We start from the raw sequence: 26,891 nt of genomic DNA, 5'->3' as shown, positions 1-26,891 counted from the left end.
TGTGTCATGCCCAGCAATGCTCAGGGCTTACTCCTGGCTCTTTACTCAGGAATTACTCCTGGTGGTGCTTGAGGGACCATATGGGATGCTGGGGATTGAACCCAAGTCAGCTGCATGCAAGGCAAACACCCTAATAGCTCTGGCCACAGACCTGATAGACTTTCACCTGGTGCCAGTAACAGGCACAGAGCAGGCGGGTCCTCTGAGAGAAGTTGCTACAAGAACAAAATGCCAGGAAAGGAATTTCAAGGAAGACCATGGACCGCTCCCAACTCAGCTCCCTGGAAACTGCTCTAGAAGCCCAACATGGGGACATGTTGTAAAACCCTATAAAACCCACCTTGAACAAAGGAAGTGCGCACATATGCTGCCCTAGCCCATGTGCTGTTTGTGCCCACATGGCTGAGCACATATGTGCCCCGCATCTTCCCTCTTGAGATGTGTACTTTCATGCCTAATGCTGCAGTGTGTATAGGGGCTCTTTCTGCTCTTTCTGCGACGACTTTCTGCTCGCTCCCCAATAGCACTTCCCCTGTCCTGCAAGTAATCACCCCCCCTGAGCACTGCAGTGTCCCAAGTGGTTGCTGGGAGCGTGGTCTGTATTTCAGGGGGAGTGGTCTCAAAGGGACATTGCCTCCTGCTCAAGCAGCGGTCGCAGTTATTATTAATTTTCTGGCATAATCTGTATAACCTGTTTCTTTGAAAAATACCCTGGCCATCTCAATCACTCCATGTTAATAGTCTATTAGCTTATTATAACTTTAAAAAAACTATCAATGAACAATAGAAACTTTGCAAGGAGAGCATAGCTTTAAACCTTCACTAGAGGCCCCACATAAATGCGGATGAATACCTGAGAGTAAGGACGAATTCTAGAACAGGAACAAGGCTACCATTATCAATTTAGCAAAACCAGAGCCTCTCCTCCCACAGCAAGAGGGAATAGGGATAGACAACTAGAACATTACAACTCTACACTTCCATACCAATATGAAGAAACAGTGAAAGTCCCTTCCACGAAGAGAGGATGAAGAAAAGATTCCAGAAAACTCAACAGGGGCTACCCACATATATGACCTTTCAGAAAAAGAATTCAGAGAGGAAATCTTGAGGAGAATCCATGTACTCCAAGCACCCATTGAACAGACATCCAATAAATTAAGGCAGAATATAAACGAAGCATTGGATCGGTCCACCAAGAAAATGCAGGAAAAAATGAGAACATAAATTTCAAAGCTACGAACGGAAGTCACACAAATAAAGGAATAAGTAGATGAATTAAAAATCTCAGTAGAGCCCTCAACAATAGAATGGCTACAGCCGAAGACAGAATCAGCAAGCTTGAAGATAAGCTGCACAAAGCTTACAGACAACAACGAATAATGGCAAAAGACCTCAAAATGGCTCTAGAGTGAATCAGAGTCCTAGGGGATGACCCCAAGAGCAACAATATAAAAATCGTTGGAGTACCAGAAGCACAGGGAAGTAACTCCAATGAAAAAAACACAGTTAAAGACATCATTGCTAAGAAATTCCCAGAGCTGGAGAAGGGAGGCATCCAGATCCAAGGAGCCTAAAGACTACCAGCAAAAAGAGACCCGAATAAGAAGATTCCAAGGCACATCATAGTCAGAATGATGGATGCTGTGGATAGAGACACAATACTGTAAGCAGCAACGTCAAAAATGGAAATCACATGCAAAGGAGGACCCCTTTGATTTATAGAAGACCTATCAGAGGAAACCCTCCAAGACCGAAGACAATGGTGACACATAGTGAAAAAACTCAATGAAATGAACGCATCACCAAAAATACTTTTTCCGGCTAAACTCTCACTCAAACTCGAAGGAACTATACACTATTTCTCGGAGATAAAAAACAGCTCAGGAACTTCATAGACTCAAAACCAAACTTAAAAGAAGGACTAAAGGGGCTATTGCAAGACAAGGAAGAACCCCACAAGAACAACAAACCCCAGAGGAAGATGACACAAAACCCCATGACAATAATCTCTCTCAATGTCAATGGCCTAAATGCACCAATAAGAGACACAGAGTGGCAAAATGGATCCGGAAACGAAATCCAACATTTTGCTGCCTGCAAAAAACACACGTGAACAGTCAGAACAAACAGACTCAAATTTAAAGGATAGAAAACAATCCTGCAAGTAAATAATTCCCTCAAAAAAAGCTGGGGTATCCATACTAGTATCCGACAACAAAGATTTCAGGTTGAAAAAGATTAGAAAGGACAGCAAAGGTCATTTTCTGTTCATCAAAGGATATGTAAAACAGGAAGAAATCACACACTTAAACGTATACGCACCTAATGAATGACCAGTTAAATACTTAAAACAACTCCTAACAGACATTAAAGAGGACATCGCTAGCAGCACAATAATAGTTGGACACTTCAACACTGCCTTATCACCTCTGGATAGATCAACAAGAACAAAACTCAGCACGGAAACACTGACTCTGAAAGAAGAAATGGAAGAGAGAGGCCTAATATATACAGGGCTTTACACACCAAAAAGAAAGAATGCACATTCTTTTCCAGTGCAAACAAAACATTTTCCAAAATAGACCATGTACTGGGCCACAAAACATACCTCAATAGAATCGAAAAAATAGAAATTCTATCAACTATCTTTTCAGACCACGATGCGCTGAAGATAGAAATTAATCACACGCAGACACGAAGAACCAAAGCAAACACGTGGAAATTAAACAGCTCGGTGTTGAACAATGAGTGGATCAGGAAGGAAATCAAGGAAAAAACAGATACCTCGAAACAAACGAGAATGAAGACACGAGCTACCAAAACCTATGGGACGCAGCTAAAGCCATGTTAAGGGGAAAATTTATAGCTCTGCAAGGATTCCTTAGGAAGGAAGAAAGGGTCTACATAGATAGCTTGATTTCACAGCTCACAATCTTAGAAAAGGACCAGCAAAAGGAACCCAAACCTGACTGAAGGAAATAAATAATAAAAATTAGAGCAGAAATTAACCACATGGAAACCCAAAAAACAATCCGAAAGATCAATGAAACCAAGAGCTGGTTCTTTGAGAAAATAAACAAGATTGATAAACCGCTAACAAGATTCACAAAGAAAGAGAGAGAACCCTAATAAAGCGAATCAGAAATGAAAAGGGGGACATCACAACAGAAACCAAGGAGATCCAAAAGATCATCAGATACTACTTTGAAAGTCTGTATGCCACAAAACAAGAAAATCTAAAAGAAATGGATATATTCCTTGATTCCTACAATCTCCCAAGACTGAACCAAGAAGACTTGGAATACCTGCATAGACCCATTAATATCAAGGAAATTGAAACTGTAATCAAAATCTTCCCAAAAACAAAAGACCGGGTCCAGATAGATTCACTGGCGAATTCTTCCAAACATTTAAAGAGGACCTGTTGTAAATTCTCCTCAAGCTTTTCCAGGAAATTGAAAACACAAGAACCCTCCCAAACAGTTTCTATAAGACACATATCTCCCCAATATCAAAAGCAAACAAAGACACCACAAAAAAACCTATAGACCAATATCGCTGAAGAATAGCAATGCGAAGATCCTCAACAAAATATTAGCAAATACAATCCAACTGCTCATCAAAAAGATCATACACAATGATCAAGTGGGATTCATCCCAGAGATGCAAGGATGGTTTAACATTCGGAAATCAATCAATATAACTCATCATATCAACAAAAGTAAAGATAAAAAACATATGATCATATCAATAGATGCAGAGAAAGCATTTGACAAGATCCAACATACGTTCATGATGAAAACTCTCACCAAAATCGGTTTTGGAGGAATGTTCCTCAAGATAGTCAAATCCATCTACCACAAACCTATGGCAAGTATTATCCTCAATGGGGAAAAGCTAAGGGCCTTACCTCTAAGATCAGGGAAAAGACAAGGATGCCCCCTCTCAACACTGCTGTTCAATATAATATTGGAAGCACTTGCAATAGCATTTAGGCAATAAAAAGATATTAAGTTCATCCAGGTTGGAAAAGAAGAAATCAAACTCTCAGTATTTGCAGACGATATGATAATATATGTAGAGAAGCCTAAAACCTCTACTAAGTAATTCTTGGAAACAATAGACTTGTACAGTAAATCGCAGGCTATAAAATCAAACCCCAACATCTATGGCCTTCCTATTTGCAAATAATAAGACAGAGGAAAGGGACATGAAAAAAGCAATCCCATTCACAATCATGCCCCAGAAAATCAAGTACCTCGGAATTAGCTTAATTAAAGAAGTAAAGGACCTCTACAAAGAAAACTATAAAACATTACTCCATGAAATAAAAGAGGACATGAGGAAATGGAAAATCCCTGCTCATGGATAGGGAGAATCAATATTATCAAAATGGTAATATTCCCCAAAGCATTAAACAAATTCAACACTATCCCTATAAAAATAGCCATGAAATTCTTCAAAGAAATGGATCAAGCAATCCTGAAGTTCATATGGAACAAAAAACACCCACGGATAGCCAAAACAATTCTTGGGTAAAAGATTATGGGAGGCATCACCCTCTCCTACATTAAACTTTACTACAAAGCGGTAACAATTAAAACAGCATGGTACTGGAAAAAAGGCAGACCCGCAGACCAGTGGAAATGGGTGGAATATCCCTACACACAACCTCAAATTTATTATCATCTAATATTTGATAAGGGAGCAAGAAATGTGAAGTGGAATAAGAAAAGCCTCTTCAACAAATGGTGCTGGCATAACTGGACAACCACATGCAAAATAATGGGCTTAGACCTCGACCTGACACCATGCACACAAGTCAGATCAAAATGGATTAAAGACCTCTACCTCAGACAACAATCTATAAGGTACATCGAAGAGAAGGTGTGAAAAACCCTCCATGATATTAACGCTAAAGTTATCTTCAAAGATGACATGCAACTGACCAACCAAGTGGAAACAGAGATAAACAAATGGGACTATATTAAACTAAGAAGCTTCTGCACCGCAAAATATACAGTGACCAGAATACAAAGACAATCTACAAAATGGGAAAGTATATTCACCCAATCCCCATCCAATAAGGGGTTGATATCAAGGGTATATAAAGCACTGGTTGAAATCTACAAGAAGAAAACATCCAAGCCCATCAGTAAATGGGACAAAGAAATGAACAGAAAACTTTGTAAGGAAGAGATATGAATGGCCTAAAGGCACAAGAAAAAAATGGTCTGCATCACTAATCATCAGGGAGATGCAGATCAAAACAACTATGAGATACCACCTCACACCACAGAGACTGGCCCACATCCAAAAGAACAAAGCAACCACTGTTGGTGAGGATGTGGGAAGAAAGAGACCCTTCTACACTTCTGGTGCGAATGCCGACTGGTTCATCCCTTTTGGAAAACAATATGGACGCTCCTCAAAAAATTAGAAATTGAGCTTCCATTTGATCCAGAAATACCACTTCTGGGAGTATATCCCAGAGAATCAAAAAGTATAGTCGAAATGACATTTGCACTTATTTGTTCATCGCAGCACTGTTTACAATAGCCAGAATCTAGAAAAAACCTGAGTGCCCGAGAATAGATGACTGGTTAAAGAAAATTTGGTACAGCTATACAATGGAATACTATGCAGCTGTTAGAAAAGATGAAGTCATGAACTTTGCATATAAATGGATCAACAAGGAAAGTATCATGGTAAGTGAAATGAGTCAGAAAGTGAGGGACAGACATACAAAGATTGCACTCATCTGTAGAATATAAAAATAACAGAGTAGGAGACTAACACCCAAGAATAGGAGTATATAATACAAGGAGGTTGGCTCTGTGGCTTGAAATCTGGCCTCACATGCTGGGAGAAAGGCAGTCCGGATAGAGAAAGGGACACCTAGTAAAATGTGGTTGGAGATCCCGCGTGGGAAGTGAGATGCGTGCTGAAAGTAGACTAGAGACTGAACACAAACACAATGGCCACTCAATACCCCTATCTCAAACTACAACACCCAAAAGGTGAGAGAGAACAAAATGGAATACCCTAGCACAGAGGTGGGGTGGGGTGGGGGGATAGGATTGGAGGGTGGGAGGGATACTGGATTCATTGGTGGTGGAGAATCGACACTGGTGGAGCGATGGGTTCTCGAACATTGTATGAGGGAAACACAAGCACGAAAATGTGTAAATCTGTAACTATACCCTCACGGTGACTCAGTAATTAAAAAATAAAATTAAAAAAAGAATTGAACTGTCAGAGAGCACAGAGATTACACTTCTGGATATGTACCCTCAAGACACACAAAGCATTTATTCAAAAACGCATATTCACATCATTATACACTGCAGCACTTAGTTCAAAGGCTAAGATATGAAATCAACCTAGTTGTATAAATGTATATGAATGAATTATAAAAATGTGGTATATATACATAATAGAATATTATGCAGCTGTAAGTATCAATGAAATCATGCCGTTTGCTGCTAATTGGGTGGAAATGGAGGGTATTATATTAAGTTAAATAAGTGAGAAAAAAAGAAAAACAGAATAATATTACTTACATGCAGTATTTATAATAACTGAATGAGAAAATACAATGGTTTAAAAGGTCTTATAAGAGCTTCTAAGGTATTCCATAGTTATTACTGTCTCTCATGTTAGGATTAGTAAGACACATTAGACATATTTGGTATCCTAAAGTTTCATGGGACCACAAAGAGACATTTAAAATTCTTAATATATTTGTATAATAATATGGCCATTATGAAATTTGATTGAACTCTGACTCATATTTTCTATTTATTTATGAGTATTTTAGGAAATTGCTATACAATTGAGAATGTTCCCTGGCTAATTCTGTTATAATAAGATATTTTATTATGAATATGCTAAAACCTATTGCCATTTATATAAAAATCCTACTGTCAGAATTGGTGTACACGTTGAGTTTGGCAAAGTCTAGGGAGATCTGAAGAGACTTGTGTCAGTCTCTTAAGGATTTGAGGCTTAAGGATTTGAGGGGCAGAATCTCAGGGAGACAGTCAGTCTTTACAAGACTCTTTTGCTGACTCAGCTAGGAAAACGGTTTATCATTCCCACCATATGCCTTCATGGACCAGAATAGCATCACACCACCTTCTCACTATCACTCAACCATCTCATCCTCACACCATGGCGGAGGACATATGATGATGCCTCTGAGCTTCTACTTTTGCTATGGAATGTGGAAAGAGTTGTTTCTAGTTTGGTGACTAAATAGGACTGGGAAAATGGTTGGCACTTCTGTTGCAGTTTTTCCACTCGCAATGTACTATGAGGGACTCAAGATAGACAAAGAGAGACTGAAGCTCAACTCTCAGGTCAGCATCCACTATAATTCCATTCCTGACCCCAGACCAATTAGAACCATCCTGACTGAGGTACACAAAACCATTGGACAGCAGATGCTGAACTTCCCTCACCTCTTGCAGATCACTCAGGTTGTCATCAGGTACTTCCTGATACTCATATTCATGAATTCCAATGCCTCTGCTTTGCCATGGCAGCAGGAGCTGGCACTAGCTACTTCCTTTAAGCTGGAATAAGGCAACAGTATTAAATATCATGGAACACTGCATTAAGGGAAAACTCCATGGTGCGGCTTTATCCAATGCAGTGGGAAACAGTTCAGGACTGGAAGATATAACTCCAATTTTGATATGTCCAATTTTGCTCCTTGCCTTAAACACACACATGCACATAACCGAGTTTAGTAGAAGTTTAGCTTATGGTTTCTGAGCTACAGTAATTGTTTCCCTTACTATTTTCTAATAAGCTGCAATTCCCTATTTTTCTCAATGAAGCCACCCACGAGAAAACCTCTCCCTCCCTTCTAGATCCAAGTTACATATTCCTGTGTAATGCAGGTCGCTATCTTTCAATGACTGGATCACCCATTACTTTTTATTGTTTTTATTTTTAACAAACATCTGAATATGTTAGGTTTTTTCCCCTTCGGTTAACTTCAACCAGGATTGGTCACAGCTGATGAAAATTCGTGTCCAATTAAACCCAGAATTCAAACCTAGTAAGAGTAATAGACATTAAATGAAAGCCTTGAGTTTTAGAAACCCGTTGGTGAGACTGTTATTTCCCTGGTGGAATTGTTGAACTGAAATCTTCCTCATGCACAAAGATTGGCATAAAGTATACATATGTGGCATGTGTGAAAGTATGTGTTCTTGGGTGTCTGTCTCATTAACTGCAATCTATGCAAACATTTTTGATGAGAATAAACTTAATGATAAAAAGGACAATTGAGCAAGCACTTTAAAATAAAATCATTGGCATTTTACATTACTTGGTACCTTGGTGTGTCACAGATAATATAACAAGTGTTTTTTTTTAATTCTGTTTTCTTTGTTTCTTAAAGTGTCCACTTATCATTCAGAAAATTTCAAATTTTAGTGTGCATCTAACATCACCTAGAGGATTTGTCAAGATACAAGTTTTTGGACCTCAAATATAGAGTCCCCCAGTATTGGCATTTCCAACAGGTTTCCAGATGGGATTGGTGTGGACAAGGAACTATCACAGAAAAGACCCTACTTGAGACTATGAGTGTATCACCTGATGTTGGAATGAGCATTTGGAGTATTTATCAACCAATGGTTTTGTCTGGACTTTAAAACTCACATCCTAAACAGTTACTGTCAAATAATTTATTATTCTGCACATAATCAGGCCCCTCATGGCCAACTCTGTACATGTGGTCAAGGGCACACATACAAGACTATAGTCAAAATGGTAGTATGTATGAAAACACTATTCTATATATATTTTTAATTAACTAGTTTTTAATTGGTGAATCACCATGAGGGTACAGTTACAGATTTACACAATTTCGTGCTTCTGTTTCCCTCATACAATGTTCGAGAACTCATCACTCCACCAGTGCCCATTCTCCACCACCAATGAACTCAGCATTCCTCCCATCCCCAATCCTATACCCCTCACCCCATCCCACCTCTATGGAAGGGCATTCCATTCTGTTCTCTCTCTACCTTTGGGTGTTGTGGTTTGCAATAGGGGTATTGAGTGACCATCGTGTTCAATCTATAGTCTACTTTCAGCACACATCTCCCTTCCCGACCTGGTCCTCCATATTACTTGGTGTTCCCTTCTCTATCTGAGCTGCCTTTTCCCCCAGCATGTGAGGTCGGCTTCAAACCCATGGAACCAATCTCCTGGAACTTATTTCTACCATTCTTCGGTGTTAGTCTCCTACTCTGTTATTCTATATTCCAAAGATGAGAGCAATCTTTCTATGTGTCTCTCTTTCTGACTCATTTTGCTTAGTATGACACTTTCCATGTTGATCCACTTATATGCAAAGTTTGTGACTTTATTTTTTCTAACACTTGAATAATATTCCATTGTATAGATGTACCAAAGTTTCTTTATCCAGTCGTCTGTTCTTGGGCACTCAGTTTTTTTCCAGATTCTGGCTATTGTAAATACTGCTGCAATGTACATATAAGTGCAGATGTCATTTCGACTATACTTTTTTGCTTCTCTGGGATATATTCCCAGCAGTGGTATTGCTGGGTCAAATGGGAGCTCAATTTCTAATTTTTTGAGATGTGTCCATATTGTTTTCCAAAGGGCTGAACCAGTCAGCATTCCCATCAGCAGTGTAGAAGGGTCCCTTTCTCCCCACATCCTCACCAACAGTGGTTGCTTTTGATCTTTTGGATGTGTGCCAGTCTCTGTGGTGTGAGGTGTTATCTCATAGTTGTTCTGATCTCATCTCCCTGATGATTAGTGGTGAAGTGTATTTTTTCATGTGCCTTTTGGCCATTCATATCTCTTCCTTAGAAAACGTTCTGTTCATTTCTTCGATCCATTTTCTCATGGGGTTGGATGTTTTCTTCTTGTAGAGTTGAACCAGTGCCTTATATACTCTTGATATTAACCCTTTATCAGATGGATATTGGGTGAATATCCTTTCCCATTCTGAAGATTGTCTTTGTGTTCTGATAACTGTATCCTTTTCAGTGCAGAAGCTTCTTAGTTTAATATAGTCCCATTTGTTTATCTCTGTTTCCATTTGGTTGATCAGTTTCGTGTCATCTTCGAAGATACCTTTAGCTTCAGTATCGTAGAGGGTTTTGCCGATCTTGCTTTCAATGTACCTTATGGATTGTGGTCTGATGTTGAGATCTTTAATCCATTTTGATCTGACTTTTGTGCATTGTGTCAGGGCGAGGTCTAAGCCCATTCTTTTGCATGTGGTTGTCCAGTTATGCCAAACTGGACAAAACATCATCAGAGACTACTTTGAAAGTCTGTATGCCATGAAACAAGAGAACACTATTCATAGTGTCACTTGTTGATACTTGAAAGTAGGCTTAGTTGCAGTATATATGTCCTTGCAAAATGTAGAGAAGCACTAGGAACGCCTGTCCGTCTGCGGAACCCTGACGGACGGGGCAGTAGGGGCCCTTTCAAAAGGACCTGTGGTGTTGGCCTGTCCCCTCCTGGAGGTCCCTGAGGCCCTCTGGTGCTGACCGCCCTCTGCGTGGAAGGGGCGTTGGGCTCTGGTGGGAGGAGGCCACGGGCAGTGCTGCCCATGCAGCTTCAAGGCCCCAGCGTGGACACAGGGAGCTCTAGGACAGGGATGAATGGACACCGGCTTCCGCTGACCCATCCAGCTGCCACGCCCGTCTTGGGCTGCCTGGGAGCACTGGGCCCAGAGAGGGTTGGTCGGAAGAAGCGGAAGGTCCATGTGGGGCCTATATTTTGGAAGTTTTTATTTTTTAACTTTTACTTTTTGTGTCATCATAAGATACAGAGTTATCAGAACTCATGAGACACAGCTCTAGCTCTAGCTGTGTTAAGATGGAAGCTTATAGCTCTCCAAGCATTCCTCAGGAAGGAAGAGTGAGACTACATAGGAAACCTAAGCCTCACAGTTTAAGAGCTTGGAGAATGAGCAACAAAAGGAACCCAACACAGCCAGGAGGAAGGAAATTATAAAACTCAGAGCACAAATTAACACGATGGAAATGCAAAAAAAAATCCTAAAGATTAATGAAACCAGAAGTTTCTTTGAGAAAATAAACAAGATTGATAAAACTCTAGCAAAACTTACAAAGAAAGGGAGAGAGAAAACCTTAATTCACCAAATCAGAAATGAAAAGGGGGAAATCACAACAGAAACTACAGAAATTCAAAGTATCCTCAGAGATTACTTTGAGAATCTTTATGCCACGAAATAATTAAACCTTGAGGAAATGGATAAATTCCTGTATTGCTACAGACTGCCAAGGCGGAACCAAGAAGATCTGGAATACCTGAACAGACCTAGTACCATCAATTATATTGAAATTATATTAAAAGTCTCCCCAAACACAAAGTCCTGGGCAACAAGATTTCACCAGTGATTTCTTCCAAATATTTAAAGAGGACCTACTCCCAATAGTTTTCAAGCTTTTCCAGGAAATTGAAGAATCAGAAACACTTCCAAACTGTTTCTATGAAGCAACTATCACCCTGATACCAAAAGCAGGCAGAGATACCACAAAGAAAGATAATTAGAGGCCAATATCCCTGAGGAACACAGACACAAAGATCCTAAACAAAATCCTAGCAAACACAATCCAAGGACTCATCAAAGTGATCATACACCATGACTAAATAGGATTCATCCCAGGGATGCAAGGATGGTTCGACATTCACAAGTCAATCAACATAAACCATCATATCAATAAAAATTAATAAAAATCATATGATCAAATCAATAGATGCAGAGAAAGCATTTGACAAAATCCAGCACCCATTTATGATGAAAACTGTTATGCTAAGATTTGGTTAGGTGGCCTGAGGCACTGAGATATACACACGAAAGAAATGATTTACGGAGGATCACAAACTATCTCTGGTATTGTGACCCAGAGACTAGCAATAATATTCAGCCACACAGGCAGATATGTAAATTAACATAGTCAACAGAAACAGAATCAAAGTCAGTTACATAAACAGAAACATAGTTACAGTAACGGAAAAACATAGTCAGTTACAGTAACGGAAACAATTTTTACATCCAAGAATAGCTAGACCTGAGATATGTGAGATGTTGTATACCAACATTTCCCCCTCGTTTGTTTAAAATGACCAGTAACAAACAAGACAAACATTCTCACAAATCTTTCCAGCAATACCTCAATTTTGTTTTAAGAAAATCTAACGTTTTTACAGAAATTCTTTTTCATTATACAATACAGAGTTTACATATTCAGAGTTTACACATATTAAGTAATATTCCAGTTCCAGTCCTAGTTCAGAGATATTTGTCAATGAAAACCAATTATTCTCTAAACAAAAACACTTTCATGCCATTTCTGGATGAACTCCACAGGTTTTTCCACAATCAGTAACTGCCGAAGTACTCCGGTTATCAGATTCTTCTCTCATGGCCAGCATCCATAAGTGAAAATAGAAACTTCCTCCTTCTCAAACTTCATAGATGGTCCAATAAAATATTCGTGGAATATTATCCAATCTTATACAATAAACCTGTTATCTCTTAAAACTTATGTTTTGAACCAAAACCAGTAACTTTTGAACCGGATTTTATACACAATTATTTAAATTCTCTTTTTAACAACTCAATACAATACAGATACAAACAAAAATATAATATAAATACTTAGAGAGAAAAATGTACTAGCTTAATAAAAACTTGTACCACTTTTACAAAGCATGAGGAAACGTCTTTTTACTTAATTTTAATAGTTCTTATAACTTAGGTATTTCAAATCATGAACTTCTACATCAATATTTAACAATTTTCACCTTAGTTTCATGCTCTAATTTTACAATGCTTCCTTCGTAGCAGCATATTTCAACAAGATATTTTAGATTGAGAATATCAATTTTTCTGTAAGTGCTGTGATCTAATCTTTGTTTAAATCTTTGTGTAATAAGGCCAAAAACACCCAAACTTTAAAATTATTGGATTACATATTACTAAACTTTGTGATGGGGCTGTTTGCCCAGTTTTAAGGATTTCCACTTCTGATTTCAATCTGACTTCAACATTTAAACACTTAACACAGACAGACAGACATAAGGACAACAAAAATCACATGTACATGTGCATTCATACATACCTGATCGATAGATCTGACACTCCTAGAACCAGGGGAAAAAACTTATGGACAGAGAAAGGAAGGGCAGTCCCTAGGGTAAAAATTCCCTGTCGGCCGATTGGGATAATGCCCGTTTCACAGTCTAACTAGCTTGTCTCCTGCTTGTTAAAATTCAGTCAAAAAAGAAGCGCTTTTGTTTTTACAAAGCCGGCAAAAATTTTTAAAGAAGGAATCCATACTGCAGTTTTTTCATTTGCCATCCCTTTATCACTGAGAAGTTTCAGTCTTTTGGTAGGACACCAAAAATGATCTTTGTTTGTTGAAATAAAAGCAAAATCTTGTCCCCACCTTTCTATCTGGCCTGATATCCAATTCCCAGAGACTGGGTCCCTATAAAGGACTTTACGTCTCTGAATAATTTTATCTAAATTATTTTTTATTCTATTTGAACTTAATTCTTCTGAGCTATCCTGAATCTCCCAGTTTTTTTCCACAGATGTCATTTCATCAGAGCAATTAAAAAAATTCAAGGTGAAAAAATTCAAGGTGAACTGGATATTTGCTATCTGGGAGAATCCGTATATATTCCCCTTTTTAGTCTAAGTAACATATCTTTATGTGAACGATTTGCTCATTCAATAATGGCTTGTCCTGTATTATTATACTATTATAAGAAATTCTCGTAATATGATTGATACCATAAGCAGAGAAAAAAATCACGCATTTTTGCAGAGGTATAAGCAAGCGCATTATCAGTTTTCATTGTCTTAGGAATGCCCATAACAGAAAATGCTTCTAACAAATGATTAATCACAGCACCTGCCTTTTCTGAAGGTAACGCAGAAGCCCATCAAAAATGTGAATAGGTATCAATTGATTGATGAACATATTTTTGTTTACCAAAAGCTAGGACAATAGTTACATAAATTTGCTAATTTAATTTGTCTTTAGACCACGAGGATTAGCTTTCAAAGGCATATGAGGCATATTGATTGCCTGGCAAGTAGGACATTGCCTAATAATGTCTTTAGCTTTACCTCCAAGTAAGGGCATACTTAATTTTCAACACACGAGCATTCCAATGATGTAAAGCATGAGATTTTTTCTGCATTTATTACTAAAGCAACCAACTTATCAGCTTCATCATTGCCTTGAACTAACAGACCAGGAAAACCCATATGAGCTCACATATGAATAATGTTTAAAGGATGTTTACGGTCTCTCAAAACTTGCTGCAAATTTTTTAATAAAGAAATAAGATCATTGTCACTCAAAGGCAAAGCAACAGTAAGTATATGATTGACAGTCCAAGTTGCATACTGAGAGTCTGTTACAATGTTTACTGGCTCAGAATAATTTTGTAAAGGAGAAATAACTGCAAACCATTCTTCTGAACTGATTTATGTGGAGTTTGTAAAACCTTATCATTTTGCATATCAGTATAAGTAGCCTTTCCTTCTTTGCTAGCATCTGTGAAAAATGTAATGGAGGATTCAACAGGTTCAGCTTTTATAAAGTTAGGCCAAATCCAATTCGCAAATTTAAGAAATTGAAATATCTTTTCCATTGGAAAGTTGTTATGAATTTCGCCCAAATAATTAGTGCAAGCAATGTGCCAATCTTCATCAATTTCCCATAGTGCTTGAATTTGTTCACTAGTCAATGGTACAATAATTTCAGTAGGATTACTCCCTGTTAACTGTCTAGTTCTTCTTCTTCCATAGGAAATTATTTGAGATATTTTATTTACATAAGTAACCAATGTTTTACTAGACTTGTTACATAAAAAACTCCATTCCACAATATTAGTTCCTTGCACCAAAATCCCAATAGGAAAAAGTGAAGTACGCAACATCAGATTTAAGCTTTCTGAAGAATCAATTCAATCCAGCTGAGCCTTATTAACAATTTCCTCAATTATTTCTAATTCTTTTTCAGCTGCTGAGCTAAGTTGCCTTGGACTACTTAAAGAGGGATTACCTTCCAATGTTTGAAACAAATTTTGTAGGGCATAGGTTGGAATGCCCAGAGAAGGCCATAGCCAACATATATTTCCTAATAGTTTTTGAAAGTCATTTAAATTTTTTAATTTATCTCTACGAATTTGGACCTTTGGAGGCTAATTTTACTCTCCCATATTATTTGTCCCCAAAATCCCAAGGAAACTGACCTTGAATTTTGTCCTGTGCAATTTTTAAACCCATGACTATAGTTCATAAGTCATAGCTTCATAAACTTTCTGTAAATTTATTTGAGGTGGAGCAGTGATTAGAATATCATCCACATAGTGAATAATTTTGACTTCAGGATACTGTGCTCTAATTATATCAAATGGTTGATTAACAAAATATTGAAACAAAATATTGAATCATCATCCCTTGAGGCAAATCAGTCCAGTGATATCTTTTAGCAGGAGTTTCACTATTTAAGGAAGGTACAGTAAAAGCAAATTTTTCTCTATCCTCTTCTCTCAAAGGGATGGTATAGAAACAATCTTTTAGATCAATTATAATAATATTCCACATTTTTGGAATAATGGCAAAACTAGGCAGACCCATTTGCAAAGGGCTCATTGGTTCCATGAAGTCATTAATTTTTCTTAGATCAGTTAACATTTGCCATTTACCAGTCTTTTTCTTGATAACAAATACAGGCGAATTTCAGGGACTAGAGTTAAAAACAATAGGTCCTAATTCAAACAGTTCTGTACCTAATTCATATGAAGTCTTAAGTTTTTTTCTTTTGTTAAAGGCCACTGCTCAACCCAAACAGGCTGAACCTTCTTCCAGACTATTGGGATAGCAGTTCTTCGAACAGCGGCCCAAATTAAAAAGGTGATTGCTGAGACACCTCTTTTTCTTTAATATATTTCACACCAAGTTTTTGCAACAAATCTCATCCCCATAGGGTGATAGCTATTGGAGCAATATACGGATGGCTGCTGTGTCTCCATCAGGATCACTACAATGAAGAGGTTGCACCCTTTGTTGAAAATCAGTGACCACACCCATACCAGAAAATGCAACGCCCACACAACGCTTTTGCCAAACCATAGGCCAATGATGAGAGGCGACAACAGTAACATCAGCACCTGAATCTAACATACTTCCAGTTTTGTCCCATCCTCAAAGGTCATAACTAAAGTAGGCTTATCATCAGTAATCTTTTTTGCCCAAAATATTTCTGCATTAGTGCTCCCAAAATCACCTTTTCTTTTCATGCCTGTATTTTTTCCTAGCATGTACGAAAACAAAAGCATTTGAGCAATATGTTCCCTTTTAAATATTCTGATATCCGCTTGAACAGTGATGATAATTGAGATTTCATTCACAAAATCACTGTCAACGAGTCCTACTTTTACATTAACACCTTGAAAAGTCATACTGCTACTCCCTCAGAACAATCCTGCTGTTCCTTTAGGAAAGGTGCTATAAACATTAGTTGGGATTTTATAAATTTTATTAGGAGTCAGAAACAAATCCTGTAAAACTGAAATATCAGCAGCTATACTTCCTGCTGTTGCTCCCATACGGTCAATATAAGACCGTTTTTTTGTCAATGTTCTTGGGTTTATTAATTATTATCATCGTAGGGGATGGAAAACTCTTGAATTTAACTTGAGGTTTTACTGACAATTTGCAGTATTGTTTAAGGTGCCCCAGGTCGAGCCCCCACTCCTGTTTCCCGATGGTTCATCTATGAAATTACTAAATTTTTCTTTTTTATAGCGACATTCCCTAGACCAGTGCTTCCCCTTCCCACATCGTCTACAAATGCCTGGTTCTTTCCTTATCCCAGATTTAGCATAAGTTTGAAATGTCCAGCAGCTCCGCCACCGCCGCCGTAACACTTCACCTGATTCACCTTTTTAAAAGCAGTGGCTATTATTTGCGCCTAATGGGTTAATGTTCCCACTTCCCTACACAGTTTAATAAAATCATCCAGAGAGTTTTTACCCATTAATTTAGCAGTCTTAATTGCCTTTTGGCAATCTGCTGTAGCATTTTCCACCGCTAAAGTTAACAGAAGTATTTCACAAAGGTATTCATCAGATATAGCCTTTTCAAGGGAGTCCCGGAATCTGGCGACAAAATCTTTGTAAAGTTCATTTACTTCATGAAAGATTTTTGTGAATGACACAGTACATTTTGCAGAGGTCACAAGATAACACCACGCCTTTAGACAGGTCGTATTAAAGACTTCTAAAATGTTTGCACCCAAACGGACTTGTTCTTCTGCTAAAGATCACTTGCCAGTGCCTAAAATCTGGTTCACAAAGATAATAACATGTTTTGGTGTCTTCTTTCTAGCAAATTTCTCAGCCTCTTCTCTCCACCAAGATTTAAATTGAACATATTGAGAATTTTCTAACATTGCCATTGAAAGAATCTGCCAATCAAGCGGAATTTAGAGTATTAGCTTCTGCAAAATTTTCGAGAAGGGCTAGCACATAGTTAGAAGTAACACCATAGGTAGTCACAGCTTGCTTATGCGAGGAAAGAAACTTAAAAGGAACAGGCTCATATTCCCCCGCCTATCTTTCTCTTCACACATCAGGATTACAAATGACTGGAAAAGCCATAAACTGAGCAGGCTGTTGCCTTATATAAAGGAGTTTCAGAATTTTACATCAGATAATGCAACCCAGGAGTAAACTTAAAACGGCAACACAGAAATTCTTCTTCCCTATGCTTATATAATTGAGGAGAAGAACTGCCAAAGGGTCAGTATCAGTGATATCCTGTAAAGCAGACATTATCATATTTTCAGAAGGGCAGCACACCTCAAGGTACTTCATTTGTCTAATGTATCTAATTCTTTTTTATTTATCTATTAATTAACTTATCAAATTTTATTGGAGACATTACTGGTGCCCGCTTGAGCAAATCAATGAGCAATGGGATGACAGTAATGACAGTGATGATGACAATTTTTTATTAACTGCTCTCAACTCTTGTGTGTTTACAACCTCTTTTAAAACCGAATTCTCTGTGTCTGACTCGAAGCTGTCAGACTCAGACCGGCCAAGGGTGAATCATCAATTTGATATGAATCATCAGATAATATAGATGCTGTTGGCTTAGCACAAAATTTTGGCTGAATCAAAGATTCTTCCCCTAACACAGGTGTTTCTCTGTAAATTGTATGGAAAACTTGGGCATGATGCAACTTTTTCCCAACTTTTGTTCATAGTTTCAAATTAAACTGTTTTCTATTTTTTTGTTTAAATCAATGACAATACCTTTTTACCCTCTCAAGGAGGTATCTTTTTATCTGTTCCTTCAAAGGCAGACCAGCTGCTTTTGTTAGAGAATTCAGGATGTCAACATAGGCATCCTGCTGCGACATTACAGAATTACCCATTACCCTTTTTTCTTTTTCTTCCTTTCTTTCTTTATCCTTTTCTTGTTTTCCATTTCTTTCTTTCTATCTTTCTTTATTTATTTCTCCCTTTATTTTTTTATTCTCCCTTTCTTTTTCCTTTTCTTCTTTTGCCTTTCTTTCTTTTTTATTTCTCCCTTTCTCTTTTTCTTATTCTCCCTTTCACTCTTTTGTCCTATTTTTTTCTTTCTCTATTTCTCTCTTTCTCTTTATTCCTCTTCTTCCTTTCTTTCTTTTTCTTCATTTCCTTTTCTCTATTTCTATCTTTCTTTCTCCCTTTCTTTCTTTTTCTTATTCTCCCTTTCTTTATTTATCCTTTTTCTTTTCTCTTTCTTTCTTTCTTTCTTTCTTTCTTTCTTTCTTTCTTTCTTTCTTTCTTTCTTTCTTTCTTTCTTTCTTTCTTTCTTTCTTTCTTTCTTTCTTCCTTTCTTTCTTTCTTTCTTTCTTTCTTTTTCTTCTTTCTTATTCTCCCTTTCTTTCTTTCTCTTTATCCTCTTTTCCCTTTCTCTCTTTCTTCGTTTATTTCTTTATCCCTTTCTTTCTGTTTTTCTTTCTCTTTCTCTCTTTCTCTCTTTCTTTCTTTCTTTCTTTCTTTCTTTTTCTCTCTTTCTTTTTTCTTCTTTCTTTCTTTCTTTCTTTCTTTCTCTTTTTCTTCTTTTCCCTTTCTCTCTTTCTTTATCTCTTTCTTTCTACTTATATGCTTATCTTTCTTTCTCTTTTTCTTCTTTTCCATTTTTCTGATCTGCCGAGAGGCTATTCAAGCCTAGTGCATCATTTTCCATCTTGGTTTCTTCCGTACCAGGCCTTTATCTTCGAGCCTCACGTTGGGGCCAGATGTTGCGCTAAGGTTTGGTTAGGCAGTCTGAGGCACTGAGATATACCCGCGAAAGAAATGATTTACAGAGGATCACAGACTATCTCTGGTATTGTGGCCCAGAGCAACCTGTTCAGCCTCCCTGTATTAACTAGCTTAATATTATAAACAATAATATCCAGTCACATAGGCAGAATATGTAAATTAATTTAGTCAACAGAAACAGAATCAAAGTCAGTTACATAAACAGAAACATAGTCAGTTACAGTAACGGAAACAATTTTTACATCCAAGCCTAGCTAGGCCTGAGATATCTGAGATGATGTACACCAACAGAAAACTCTGCAAAATGGGCATCGAAGGAACTATTCTCAATATAGTCAAAGCTATCTATCACAAGCCCATGGCAAGCATCTTTACCTATGGGAAGAAACTAAAAGCCTTCCCTATAAGATTGGGCACAAGACAAGGTTGCCCGCTCTCACCACTCCTGTACAATATAGTACAGGAAGTACTGGTCATAGCAGTTAGGCAAGAAAAAGGTATCAAGGGAATACAGATAGGAAAGGAAGAGGTCAAACTACCACTATTTGCAGACTATATGAAACTATACTTAGAAATCCCTAAAGACTCTACAGAAAAGCTCCTAAAAAGAATAGGTTTGTATAGTAAAGTGGCAGCCTACAAAATCAACACCCAAATGTCCATGGCTTTCCTATGTACAAATAATGAAAGAGAAGAAAGAGACATCAATAAACAATCCCATTCATAATAATGACTCAGAAAAATTGTACCTCGGAATCAGCTTAACTAAAGAAGTGAAGGACCTATACAAGGGAAATTACAAAATGCTATTTTAAGAAATAAAAGAGAACACTAGAAAATGGAGACATATCCCCTGCTCATGGATAGGGAAGATTAACATTATTAAAACGGCGGTACTCCCCAAACTACTATACAAATATAATGTGGTTCCTATCAGGATACCCACGACATATTTCAAATAAATATGCACTCCTGAAATTCATAAGGAACAAAAAATCTTATGAATAGCTAAAGGAATTCTTGGGAAAATGAAGATTGGTGGCATCAACTTCCCCAACTTCAAACTGTACTACAAAGCAGTAGTAAAACAGCAAGGTATTGGGCTAGAAACAGATCCATAGACCAGTGGAACAGATTTGAATATTCTGTCACAGACTCTCAAATACATGACCACTTAATCCTTGACAAAGGACCAAGAAATGTGAAGTGGAACAAGGAAAACCTCCTCAACAAGTGTTGCTGGGAAAAATGGATAGCTACCTGCAAAAAAAAATAAACTCTGACCTCTGTATAATGCCAGACACAAAATCAGATCAAAGTGGAATAAAGACCTCAGTATCAGAAATGAATCAATAAGGTACATGGAGGAAAATGTAGGCAGAACCCTCTATGACATTGAAGGTAAAATCATCTTTAAGAATGAAACACCACTGACCAAGCAAGTGGAAATAAACATAAACAAATGGGACTACATTAAACTAAGAAGCTTCTGCACTTCAAAAGAAACAGTGACTAAAATGCAGAGAGAGCCCACAGAATGGGAGAGAATATTTACCCAATACCCATCTGATAAGGGATTAATATCCAGGATATACAAGACACTAGTACAATTGTTCAAGAAAAATACCTCCAACCCCATGAAAAAATGGGGACAAGAAATGAACAAAAGTTTCCTCAAAACAGAAATACAAGTGGCCAAAAGGCACATGAAAAAATGCTCCACATCGCTAGTCATCAGGGAGATGCAAATCTGTACCTATATATTCATTGCAGCACTCTTCACAATAGCCAAAATATGGAAACAACACGAGTGCCCTAAAACAGATGACCAGTTAAAAAAACTTTGGTACATCTACACAGTGAAATACTATGCAGCTGTTAGGAGAGATGAAGTCATCAAATTTGCTTATAAATGGATGAACATGCAGAGTATCATGCTACGTGAAATGAGTCAGAAAGAGAGCGACAGACCTAGAAGGACTGCACTCATTTATGGAGTATAGAATAACATCACATGAGGCTGACACCCAAAGATAGTAGATACAAGGGCCAGAAGGATTGCTCCATAGCTGGAAGCCTGCTACATGAGCAGAGGGGAGAAGGCAGATAGAATCGAGAAGGGATCACTGAGAAAATGATGACTGGAGGAACCAGTTGGTATTGGAGATGCATACCGAAAGTAGGTAATGGACCCAACATGATGACCTCTCAGTGTCTGTGTTGCAGGCTATAATGCCCAATAGTAGAGAGAGAGTATAGGTAATATTGCCTGCCATAGAGGCAGGGGGAGGGTGGGAAAGGGGATGTATACCCGGGATATTGGTGGTGAGGATGTGCACTGGTGGAGGGACGGGTGTTTGATCATTGTGAGATTGCAATCCAAACATGAAAGCTTGTAACTATCTCACGGTAATCCAATAAAATTTTGTAAAAACATTAACAATTATTAAAAAATAAAAAATCATAAAACACAACCTTATATGCTTAATATCCTCTGGCCTGTTGATATCTATTGAAATCTAATAGTATTATCTGTGTTCTCATACATGACTCATTTTCTCTTGCTATTCTTAGAATTACCTCTTATTTTTCCTATTTTTTATTTTCCCTATGTCTTGCTGCCTGCTAGTCAGACTTGTTTTATTTAGAACTCTATGATTCTTGGAATTGGGTGTCAAAGCCTTCTGCTTTTTAGAGAAGTTCTTGAATAGTATTCCTTCAGATGAAGCATTTGTCCCCTTTACTTCTCTCTTATACTTCTGGAACACATCTTGTATGAGTGTATTTTTAATATTGTTCAATTATTCTGATAACTTACTTTTTAAACATATTTTCTCTTCGGTATTTTCTTTGAAATTTATTTTTCTTATTCCGCTAAAAAATTCCATGTATTTTATATGTGACACTCCCTTTTCTATGAATTTCACTTATTTTTTATTCTGCCTTAACTCATATACAGGTCCAATCAAGGAATCTCAGTAAGCAGAAATTTTTTAATTGAATCACTGCGAATTACAAAGTTACAAATAGGGCTTGGAGCAATAGCACAGCGGGTAGGGCGTTTGCCTTGTACGTGGTCAACCCGGGTTCGATTCCCAGCATCCCATATGGTCCCCTGAACACCGCCAGGAATAATTCCTTAGTGCAAAGACAGGAGTAACCCCTGTGCATCACTGGGTGTGACCCAAAAAGCAAAAACAAACAAACAAACAAAAAAAACCCCAAAAGTTACAAAGATATTCATGATTGAGTTTCAGGTATTTGAACACCAGTCCCTTCAATGTCCACTTTCCTTCTTCCCATGCCCCCTACCTCTGTGGTGGATACTTTTCCCCTTTACCATTGTCTGAGTGTTTCTTTCCCTAACACAACATACCCAACCTAACCATAGCGGCACACTTTCAACTGTTGAGCAGTTCTGCTCTTTGTTTCTATGGTCTTTGGGCATTTAATAGTCCCCTACAAAGTTTATTTATATCCCACATATGAAATAAATCACTGAATTTGTTAATTTCCCTTTTATTGGCTTCATTCCACAAGAATGAAGTCAGATCAATCCATATAGCAGGAAATTGCATGGCTTTATTTTTCCTCACAGCCCAGTAATATTCCATTGTGTACATGTACCATAGATTTTTATTCTATTCCATTGATGTAAGGGCTGCTTTGAAGTCCTATTATCCTTTCTTTAGCAAGAGCATGGCTAAAGTATTATTAAAAGATCAACTTTTAATAATACTTTCCCCAAGAAGGCTGAGGACTTTTAACAAGACTTTGGCTTTTTTACAGGCTTTTCTTTCTTTCCTTTTATATTTTTTTCTTTCAAGGAAACCTGGTTTACAATACTGGTAATGATAGGGTTTCATTCATAACACAATGCTGCATCACATCTTACCAACCTTCAGAGTGGCCACTTCCATCCACCATTGTCCCAGTTTCCTCCTTAGTCCCCTCTACTTCCCTTCCCTGTGTCAACTTTCTACTGAGTACCAGTTTTCAATTTCTGTTGCCTTTGAGCATTTTATACCATACTATGTCTCTTTCTATTCCTCATATGAGAGCACTCTTTTTGATTCTGCCTCTCTCGCTCTAGCATCTCTTAGCATCATACCCTCCAGTCCAACCATGTAGCATCAAGTTGCATTCTCTCATCTTTTTTCTTATAGATGAGTAGTAGTCAATTGTATATATGTATCATAATTTTTTTATCCAATCATCTGTTCTTGGACACTTGTGTTGTTTCCAGATTTTGACTATAATGAATAATGCTGCAATGAATATGCACTGTAGCACTGTCATCCTGTTGTTCATCGATTTGCTTGAGTGGGCACCAGTAACATCTTCATTGTGAGGCTTGTTGTTACTGTTTTTGGCATATCGAATACGCCACAGGTAGCTTGCCAGGCTCTTCCGTGTGGATGAGATACTCTCAGTAGCTTGCCGTGCTCTCTGAGAGGGATGGAGGAATTGAACACGGGTCGGCTGAGTGCAAGGCAAACACCCTACCCGCATTTGTATTCCCATATTCATTGCAACCTCGGACTGGAGGCTGCAATGAATATAGGAATACAAATTTCTTTCCTGAATAGAACTTTTTGGACTCTTGCCATAGATACCAAGAAGTGGAATTTCTGAATCATATTAAAGCTTAATTATTAATTTTTGGGGTAATGTTCATATAATTTTTCAAAAAGGTTGAGATATCATTATTCCCACCATCAGTGATTCAGGGTTCTTTTTCCTCCATAGACACTTCAACACTGGTTGTCTTAGTACTTTATAATGTGTGTGAGTTTCACTTGTGTGAGGTGATATCTTTTTTAGTTTGATTCGAATATACTGATAATAAGTTAGGCCGATCCTAAAGACAATTATGAAATGCAGGGACAGCCATGCTGGTTTCAGATCAAATAACATTCAAACTAAAAAGATAATAAAAGATAGGAAAGGATATTACATAATGATGAAAGGCTCAATAGATCATGAGAAAAATGCACCAAATGAAGAAATAGCAGGTCTATAAAGCAATTACTTCGCAACCTGAGGAAACACATTGATGACAGCACAGTAGTAATGTCAATTCTCCATTATCATCATTGGGCAGATCAACCAGATAAAATATTATTAAGGAAACAAGAGCTCTAAATAAGGAATTGGAAAAACTGGTTTAAATCGACATATTCAGGACCCTTCTCCCCCAAAATGAATACAGATTCTAGAAAGCACATGGGATACTCTTTACTAAAACACAATATGATCACCCATAAAATTACAAAATATAAACGACACCAAGTTATTTTTCAGACCACGAGAAACAAAAGGAGAAATCAACTATAAAAAGAAAAGGGCAAAAATACTAAACTGGGAAAAAACATATTGATAAAAGGCTTATTTCATCAAAGTAGAAATTTTTATTTTTATTTATTTATTTATTCATTTATTTTTTGCTTTTTAGGTCACTCCTGGTTATGCTCAGGGGTTGCTCCTGGTTCTGCACTCAGGAATTACCCCAGGGCAGTACTCAGGGGACCATATGGGATGCTGGGAATCGAACCCTGGTCGGCCGCGTACAAAACAAACGTCTATCCGCTGTGCTATCACTAGTAGAAATTTTTAAAAGTCAAAATATTTCTCAAAACAAATGAGAACAGACACCAACTATCAAAATCTGTGGGACACTGGAAAAGAAGTACTGAGAAGGAAATTTACAACAATTCAAATGCAAGAATGTGTCTATCCAAGTTGCAGCTTTGGGAGGGAGTATGAGAATACTGGTGGAGAGAAATTGACACTGGTAGTGGGATTGGTGTTGGACTATTGTATGTCTAAGAAAACTGTCAATAACTTTGAAAATCATGGTTCTTTAATTTAAAAATATTAAAGTACCTTCTGACTGCTATTCCAGCACTCCAGGTGTAGCCTGTCTCAAGCTTACATCACTAGAAACAATTCAGAGTGGAAGTAGAACTCCACCCTTACTGCTAGGTCCCAGCAGCCTCCATACCCCACAAATATCATATAAACAACCCCAAACTAGAGTTCCTGCAGTGTATTGCTGCTTATGAGGGTGCACAACAGAACTACTTAACAAATTGTGTGCTGTTTACAGTCATTCTTCCTGTCATTTGTGAAGACTAGCAGAGAAGAAAGAGAACAACCTTGGTCTAATCCTCAGTTCTAACTGTAAACACTCACTCTCAGCACATTAAGAACACTTGAAAAACAATGGGGTAAATATGTAGTAAAGCACCAAACTCAATGAGTAAAAACATCGCTGAAGACATCATCAACACCAATAAATCATCAGTGTCTTTAAGCGGCACTTATGTCTAGTGATATTATGAGGATGTTCAACAAACTCAAATACATGATAGCACGAGTAGTCAGCAGAACACAATAAACTATGAGTCAAAATTCAAAAATCTCCTCCAATCAAAAATTATATGGTGGGTGGTATTAAAAATTTCAATAGAAGATCTGAATAACAGGATAAAAGATTACAAAGGATCTCTGAGATTAGAAAGAAACAGCTAAGAAATAGTGGAGGTGGAAAATAATCTGAAAATAAATGAACATCGTATGAGAGAACTGTAGGGTGAGTTCAGAGGAATAATATAAGAATTATAAGAGTCTCAGAAGAACAGGAAGGTAAATGTGATGAAGAAACAATAGTTAAAGAAGTCATTGGTTGACCAACGCAATAGTACAGCAGGTAAGGCATTTGACTTTCATATGGCCAATCCATATTCAATCTCCAATACCACATATGTCCTGTGAGCACTGCAAAAGTGATCCCAGAGTGCAGAACCTGGAGCACCACTAGTCATGGCACAAAAACAAACAATTTATTTATTTATTTTTTTGATAAAAAATATTTTATTGAATCACCGTGAAAAAAATTACAAACCTTTCAGGTTTAAGTCACAGTCATATACTGATTAAACCCCTATCCCTTCACCAGTGCACATGTTCCACCACCAAGAACCCTAATACACCTCCCTCCCACCCCACACCCCCAAGTGCTTAATGATATTCCCTTTATTCTCTATATACTTTGAGTACATTCCATATTTCCATACAGAACTCACTATTATTGTTTGGAAATTTTCCCCAACAATCAGGCCTGCTGAATAGGCATCATCTAATAATTTCTCTTCATTGCTGAGAGTGAAGACTCTGAGTCTTGGATTTTGGGTTTCTGATGTTTTACCTCAGTTCACAGTCAAAATGCATGTCTGCAAGAAGCCGCTCTGGTGCCAAAATGGGTTAGGAGACCTCAGGATCAAAGTCTTTAGGAGTGGAGGGTCTCCAAACAAATTTTTTTAAAGAAAACATAAATAATAATTTCCCAGAGCTGATGATTATACTCACTATATTCCAAAGGTCTGAAGAATCTCAATGAAAATAGACTCAACTAGGAAAACTCCAAGAAAAATTGTTCTCCAAATGACAGAATTTGGAGATAAAGACAGAATACTGAAAGCGGCAAGATCAAATGTGGAATTTACACACAA

General features: G+C 37.6%; 1 protein-coding gene and 1 pseudogene across 1 annotated transcript in view; both read left to right on the top strand.

Moving 5' to 3' along the window:
• The first annotated feature begins 257 nt into the window (after positions 1-257).
• Positions 258-7,782, top strand: LOC101543225 (high affinity copper uptake protein 1-like; annotated as a pseudogene).
• A 2,833-nt stretch (positions 7,783-10,615) lies between these two features.
• CYLC1 (cylicin 1) overlaps positions 10,616-26,891 on the top strand; it is a 43,704-nt gene continuing 27,428 nt past the window's right edge. The window contains exon 1 of the mRNA XM_012933446.1: positions 10,616-10,791. Within this exon, the coding sequence (XP_012788900.1) occupies positions 10,616-10,791 (176 nt within the window). The remainder of the gene's footprint in view (positions 10,792-26,891) is intronic.

The sequence above is a fragment of the Sorex araneus genome, chromosome X (genome assembly GCF_027595985.1).
Source record: "Sorex araneus isolate mSorAra2 chromosome X, mSorAra2.pri, whole genome shotgun sequence".
In the NCBI taxonomy this organism is placed as follows: Eukaryota; Metazoa; Chordata; class Mammalia; order Eulipotyphla; family Soricidae; genus Sorex; species Sorex araneus.
Note: the sequence above shows the minus strand (reverse complement) of the source record. Positions and strands in the feature narration are given on the sequence as shown.